This window comes from Sesamum indicum, linkage group LG8, assembly GCF_026168435.1.
Source record: "Sesamum indicum cultivar Baizhima isolate 11 linkage group LG8, ASM2616843v1, whole genome shotgun sequence".
NCBI classification, from domain to species: domain Eukaryota; kingdom Viridiplantae; phylum Streptophyta; class Magnoliopsida; order Lamiales; family Pedaliaceae; genus Sesamum; species Sesamum indicum.
The window spans coordinates 1,763,287-1,770,697 of NC_142664.1; the positions used below are offsets into that span (position 1 = coordinate 1,763,287).

Here is a 7,411-nt window from a genome sequence, read left to right on the forward strand (position 1 = left end):
ATTTTATGATAAATTTATTTCAAATAGTCTTTTGTACATAGTAATCACTTACTTCGCTTTTAATTGTACATTAATTTCTATGTTTAAAATTTATTTCAAATCTTTGTGATTAGATGTGCGTATCGGCTAAGTAGTAAAAAGAAATATTGAGGATTCGGCAACTTTCCGGGCAACAGGCAAACCACTTTCAGTTGTTTTTGTCGTGAACGGGGACAGCAGTTGACCTCTCCACACACACAGACACACACTTGCACCAAATAGAAGAACTGAAGGCCAAATGAAATAAACGCTTGCGAGCGTCTAATTTTCTCTATTTTTTTTTTTAATCTTTTAAGTACCGGTAATGGTCAAACGTTGTACACACTTGTTGAAAGTGGGATTCCCATTTTCCATTCTACTGATCAAATCTTGCAGCGCACAGTGTTTCATCGGAGTTTTCAAAAATACTATGGAGGGATTTGAGTTGTGACTGTTCCAAGAGCTTCTGGATTCTGATCTTCTTCCTCTCTTCAGTTTTTAACTGTAAGGCTATTTTCTTGGTTCTTCTTTTATGGGTGTTTTTATGTTTGGTGAGTTGATTGGAATTAAGGTTTTTGCTTCCTGTGCTGATCTAGAACTGGGTATTTTACCATCAACTTTTTGTCTGAAGTTGTCTGCTAGATTGTTTGATTTGTGTTTATGTTGTAAGAAGTTCTTGTGACAATTGAAGCACACAAAACATGTAGAAATCGAGAATTTTCACTGATAGACAGCGTAATGTCAGTTCATTGAAAAGGTTTTTGCTCCCGGATTTCATTGCCATTTTCACATTTTCAATGTTAAATTTCTCGTGGAAGTAGTTCTTGGATTTGATTGTCTTGGATAGGACAGTTACGGTTCATAACATTAGTTCTTGCGGTCTGTTTAATGATATATCGGCCGGCTTTCGATCTTTTTCAGGTTTTTTGATCTGGAATGGCGGCAATACTGGCTTCTCATAGCTGCTGTTGCCGCATTGGACAGTTAATACATCATGGAAAACTAGGAGACAATCTTACTTTCTCGAGTTCGTTGGTGAACTATAATTACTCAGAATTGGACAATGATGTAAAAGATCTTGTTAAACCTAGGAAACTCCCTAGATTTCAAGTTGAAATGCAGGAGAGAGAATTGCCAGCAAAACCAGGTCCTAATGGCCGAGTTATCAAAATGGTGCCTACGACTGAGATCAGAAAACGAATGTCGCCATCCATAAGTACACCGGAGATTGTAAATGGATCCGTCAAGAATGTTAACGGTGTCAATGTAGTTAAAGGAGGAAGCCTCGTTAAGAAAGACCCCACTCCGCCCCTTTTGAGATCGCCGAGGGCTAAAGAGCTTCCGCCTGTTGAAGGGCCGAATGTTTTGCCTTCCGATGAAGGTTTCAGCTGGGCGAATGAGAATTATAACTCCGTTCAGAGAACTATTGACGTGTGGTCCTTTGTCATTGCGTTGCGTGTGCGTGTTCTTCTGGACAATGCAAAGTGGACTTACATTGGAGGCTTCACCGATGATAAGCAGGTTGTCTTATTGCGACATGGTATACATGTAAAATTCTTACTTGAACTAGGGTCAGCTGGATCCAACAATCAAATGACACATGTTATAACACTTGAAATGTAATTGGTTACTTGTGCATCAATTATATGACAAGTGTAATTCATATGTGATTTGCTTGGGACTGGCAGATTCCTGTTCAGGCTAGAATTTCCCAAGTATATATCATGTTGTAGCAGCCACTTGCCATCTTTACTCAGCTCTACATGTTTATGAGCTTTACCTAGTTTCAGGTTTCAAGAAGACGGAAAACGGCCTCATGGGTACGGGATTCTCTGCTGCAACTTGGTCCCACTCTTATCAAACTGGGGCAGTTATTGTCCACAAGATCCGATCTATTTTCGAAAGAATTTGTTGAAGAGCTTGCCAAATTGCAGGTACACTATGATTTTATGGACAAAAGTGACCTTAGGAAATGTTGCATTCTTGACTGATGAGATTTCTGTCCAAATTGTTTCGCCATATTGTCCTATCAGGACAGAGTACCTGCTTTCCCGCCAAGCAAAGCAAAGAAGTTGATTGAGAAGGAATTGGGTGCTCCAATTCATGTGTTGTTCAAGGAGTTCGAAGACGTTCCAATCGCAGCTGCTAGTCTTGGTCAGGTGTTTGTTTTGTGTTTAGATTTCTGAGATCATGTCCTAAATTGCGACTTCATGCAATATGTTGTCTCTACCATTGTAGTATTGAGAAAACATTGGTCGATGTAAATTATTACCATATTGTTCCAGTTATTCTGACTGTCTTTTCCAAAAATGTTGTTAGGTTCACAGGGCTGTCCTACACAACGGAGAGAAAGTAGTGGTGAAAGTTCAAAGACCAGGACTGAAGAAACTTTTCGACATCGATCTTCGTAAGTGATTAGACTCTTTCGACATATACATATATATATATATACTTGCGTTCTAACATTCTCGTTCTTCAGGAAATTTCAAGATGATCGCCGAGTACTTTCAAAAAACTGAAACTCTAGGTGGTCGAGATTGGGTCGGAATATACGAAGAATGTGCCAAGTGAGTTGGACGGGAGCATGAAGAATCATATCATTTAGCAACGTCAATTGTATTTGTAATAATCTATTCATGAATTGACGTGTTAAAATTCCAGGATTTTGTATGAAGAAATTGATTACGTAAATGAAGCGAAGAATGCCGATAGATTCCGTCGGGATTTTCGAAATATAAAGTGGGTCCGAGTACCTGTATGTTTCCTCCTAAAGGACTAGTAACCTTCCCTCTTTCGCGGACTTGTTCTCTTATCCAATAATCGATTTTAATTTCGTAGACCCTATTTATTTTTTGTGTTTCAATTTTTTTAAGAATATTTTGCCCTTTGTTTTTTTTGTTCTTTACATTCTATGTATTTTTCGGAAACTCGGGCTTGGTATGGATATGTTTGGACATTTACTTTGTTCTTCTTGCATAGCATAAGATTATGACACGATGTTTGCTTTTCTTCTTTTCTTCTTACATTCTAGATGGTCTTTTGGGATTATACTGCAATAAAGGTGTTAACGTTGGAGTATGTTCCAGGTATATTGCTCTGATATCTTCTCTTTCTACATTAAAAATTTGCGATTGACACAGTTGTTTCTAGTTCTCATCAACACCTTGTCTTGTAGCCACTAATACTGATCATATTGTTCATGCATCCCGACTCCTTTTAAGGTAAAAGGTTTTTGCCTTGTCGTTCTTACATCCTTTGAATTTTCACCATTTTATTCAGGCATTAAGATAAACCAACTGGATCTGATAGAAGCAAGGGGATACAGTCGATCTAAAATATCGTCACGTGCTATTGAAGCCTACTTAATTCAGGTTTTTTGTCAGCTTCATGCAAATCGATTTCTTAAGGTTGTAACAGATTTTTTTTTTCCTGAACTGTTGTTATTATTGCAGATACTAAAGACTGGTTTCTTTCATGCTGATCCTCACCCCGGAAATCTTGCTATTGATGGGGATGGAGCACTCATATACTATGATTTTGGTATGATGGGAGACATTAAGACCTTCACAAGGGACAGGCTGTTGGAACTTTTCTACGCCGTTTATGAAAAGGATGCAAAGAAGGTATGCTTTCCTTTGATTGTAAATTAGTCGACACTATGCATTCGAACTAGGTTGTAAGAGTTGAGAAGCATTTGTTTTCTATGAAACTTCATCGGACTAAATAAAAACAACCTTAGGATTATTGGTACTGTTTGGATTCCAACTGACCCAACATTACGTGCAAGCTTAACCACTGCAGATAGTAACTAGTTTGGGCACATGTTTTACAATGTGTCTTATAATCTATGAACAAAGACATCTCTCCGAGAAAGCAAGTTCATCTGTCCAAATTATGGCAGCTAAAGTACAAGCTATCAATGCAGGTTATGCAAAGTCTGATAGATCTTGGAGCACTTCAGCCCACGGGGGACATGTCACCAGTATGCCTCTCGACGATGTCTCTTTTTCTTTTTTTAATTTATGCTTGAAAATAATTAATTTTGAAACTGACAAGTAAAAACAAAAACTGCGAGCTTTTGTCTGATTTATAACATTTGGTCCACTTTTTTGGATTTTCCCATAGTTGTCTTACCCGGAAAATTTTATGATTGTAGGTGAGGAGATCCATACAGTTTTTCTTGGATAATTTGTTGAATCAAAGACCCGATCATAAGCAAACTTTGTCGGCAATTGGCGAGGTATGCAAGCAGTCTCCCTCGTCTTGGAACCGTTTTCTCCTTATTTTCTTACATCTTGAAATAATTACAGGAAAAGTGTTTTGTCTGAAGCACAACATTCCTCTATCCTAAGTATCCTTGTACAATTTTCTCAGTCGAACTGCATGATTTTAACGTTGATTTAAAAAGCTTGCAAACAAAGTCTGAATTAAATTGTTGAAATGATTATGACAATTACTCTGTGTCCCGTGAAGTATTTGACGAGGGGTGAGACCCTAGTTTTATTGGTCTATCCTAGTTTTTTTAAGGAAATTGTGAACTTGTTTTTTTCAGGATTTATTTGCGATAGCAACCGATCAGTCGTTCAGGTTTCCTTCCACTTTCACGTTTGTGATCAGGGCATTCTCGACACTCGAGGGTAATCTCTCTCTCTCTCTCTCTCTCTCTCTCTCTCTCTCTCTCTCTCTATACATATATATATCCATCCCTTGCTCGCTCACACAAACACCCTCTTATTAGTATCTTTAAAGCTCTTAAAACATTTAAAAAACGGACTTATAAGATGTTTCTAATAAGCTTAGTCAAACAAGCTCTAATATAATCATTGCAAACTTGGAGAGGAGGTCTGCATAATTTCATAACACGAACGTGGTTTTACTGAGATCGATCTCTTTCAGGCATTGGATACACTTTGGATCCAGATTTTTCGTTCGCAAAGATTGCCGCACCGTATGCACAGGTAAAATATAATTGCGCCCAGCTATTCTTTTCCACTTAAACCTCTAAATCCTCGCGTATATAAAATAGGCCCAATTTACATACATACAGGAGCTCCTAAGTCTAAGACAACAGCAGCGGACGGGGACACAAGTTGTTCAAGAAATACGGAAACAAGCTGATGATGTACTCTACTCTGGCCTTTATCTCATTTTTATTGCCTTCTTATTTCGAAATTTCAACGGTAATGCTAATTCTTATCAGAGTATGGAGCCTGACTCAATGTTATAATTATATATATATATATATATATATATTTCATAAATCTTTTTCGCATAAACTTTTGTTGTTAGGAAAATTTGTAAACTCTGCAGTATTATACGTTGCCGGTCTATTATATAATACAAAAATGTAGGGAACATTTGTAAACATATGTGTGTTCTTGTGTCTGAATTTTGTTTTTCACAACATTTCGCAATCTATGTTGCAAAATTCATAACAAGGTGTTTTGATAAACTTCAGGCTAGAACGTATACTATATCCATGCCTTACCGAATACAGCGGATAGAAGAGATTGTGAAACAGCTTGAATCTGGAGATCTGAAGCTCCGAGTTCGAGTTCTTGAGGTGATTTTCTTTAATAAATTTTTATCAAGATTTCGCGATTACTTCCGAGAATATCCCTTTATGCGCTACCGGTTTTAGTTTTTGAAATTCTCTATACATGTTGAACGTTTTGATCGATTATAAGCAACTACACCCCTTTTTTTCTCTTGAAAATACGAAAACCGCTATTGAGTTTCCGCGTAGAAAAACCTTATATTTAAATCTCTTTAAACCGCTATTTAAATCACATGGAAAGACGTGATCGGATGAACTTTGTGAAATTTATGATCCAATCTCACCAACCAAACATGATCGTAAAATAACATTAAAATCTGTATTGTTCAGTCGGAGAGAGCAGCTCAGAAAGCAACCATACTGCAGATGGGAACCATATACACAGTTGTAGGAAGTACCCTACTCAACCTCGGAATGACATTGAGCAAGCAAGGCAGTCGGATTGTTGCAAGCGGTTCGTTCATTGGCGCAGGTAAATCTTGTGACGTTCATATACATTTTTCGTCTTATAACTTTTCATACTTGTGTACGTTTATAGATAACTCGTGTTTCATACTTAACCTTAAATCATCATAAACAAATGTTGGTATGCAGGTATTTTTTTCGCTCTATTCATCCGATCCATGCAAAGGGTGAAAAATCTCGATAAATTTGAGAAAATGATATGACATACTGTTTCTATATATAGACTCTTTCGACTTGTTTTGTTAGTTAGACGCTCGTAAGAGGTGAACGCAACTTCTTAGATTCGAGAAATAAACGAGAAATAATGGGATTAATTGTTTTACTTTGTCTATATATTCTTCCTTGTATACATGCAAGAGGTGAAAACCTTGAAATTATTTTTGAGGAGATATATTGTGAATTTATTCCTTCAATTGTTATAAATTTCCCACATTTATTTTGATTTTTTATTTTTCTATTAGAATTTCAAAGTCCAAAATTACGTAGTTGGTGATTTTTCAAGAGTAAAATTTGCTTAGTTGTTATTTATTATAAGAGAATTAATTTTAGAATAGCGATTATGAGGTTTGGATTCACGATTTCATTATTAATTATGCAAATACAAAGCAAAGTTGAATTCCAAAGCTAACAACAATCTTAAGGTTAAAAGAGGAATTAAAGAATTAATTTAATAGATATAAAAAATAATTGCAGTTGGGTTAAAAGTTATAAATTGTTGTTTTTATTAAAACGGGATGTTAATATAATTCAATTTCAGAAGTGGTTATTCCAAAACCAACAAAGAATTGCGTCTGCACTCGAAATAGAGACATCGATGAGTGGGAAATAGTTATTCGAACATGGCGAGTGATGAAATAAAATATATTAATTAATTTTAGAAAAAAAAAAAATAAGCCACCTCCCCATTAGTTGGCATATACGCAAATTGCCCTATATAAAAAAATAAATGTCAAATTACATCTTGTGAAAAAATAATTATCAAATTATATTCTCGTTTTTTTCTCAAAATAGAGTAATTTACCCCTTTAGAGGGGGTGATGTAATACACTCGCTTCTTTCACGATTAGGCATAGTTTCTAAGAATAAAAATATTATCTTTTATATAAATATATGATATACTTATTAATATATACTTTTATTGATATAAAAAAACAAACCCAACCGCCACCGCCGTCCCAACCCCATCGCCCCCTCCCAACTCTGCCTCTCGTGGAGGTTGGTGAGAATCCCAGGCTGATGAAGAGCCTATGGACTTGGGAGTCCTACCTTGTTGTGGATTCCTCAAACTATTGTAATCTGAGTTGTTAAGAAACGTTGACACTGATGGGATGCCACGTGGGATGAAAGTCAATATTTGGGCTAATTGAACAT

The 7,411-nt window shown here is 36.4% G+C and overlaps 1 protein-coding gene across 1 annotated transcript; it reads left to right on the forward strand.

Annotated features, from left to right (window-relative positions):
- The first annotated feature begins 133 nt into the window (after window positions 1–133).
- Window positions 134–6,448, forward strand: LOC105167405 (protein ACTIVITY OF BC1 COMPLEX KINASE 7, chloroplastic). Its single transcript, XM_088884019.1, has 18 exons — window positions 134–522; window positions 940–1,539; window positions 1,809–1,952; window positions 2,052–2,177; window positions 2,338–2,425; window positions 2,498–2,585; window positions 2,680–2,773; window positions 3,050–3,104; window positions 3,298–3,389; window positions 3,471–3,641; window positions 3,944–4,000; window positions 4,175–4,258; window positions 4,571–4,655; window positions 4,915–4,976; window positions 5,066–5,140; window positions 5,477–5,581; window positions 5,906–6,047; window positions 6,170–6,448. The coding sequence occupies exons 2-18, from the start codon at window positions 955–957 to the stop codon at window positions 6,241–6,243; spliced, it is 2,127 nt and encodes a 708-aa protein (XP_088740145.1). The 5' UTR covers window positions 134–522; window positions 940–954; the 3' UTR covers window positions 6,244–6,448.
- The last annotated feature ends 963 nt before the right edge of the window (window positions 6,449–7,411 follow it).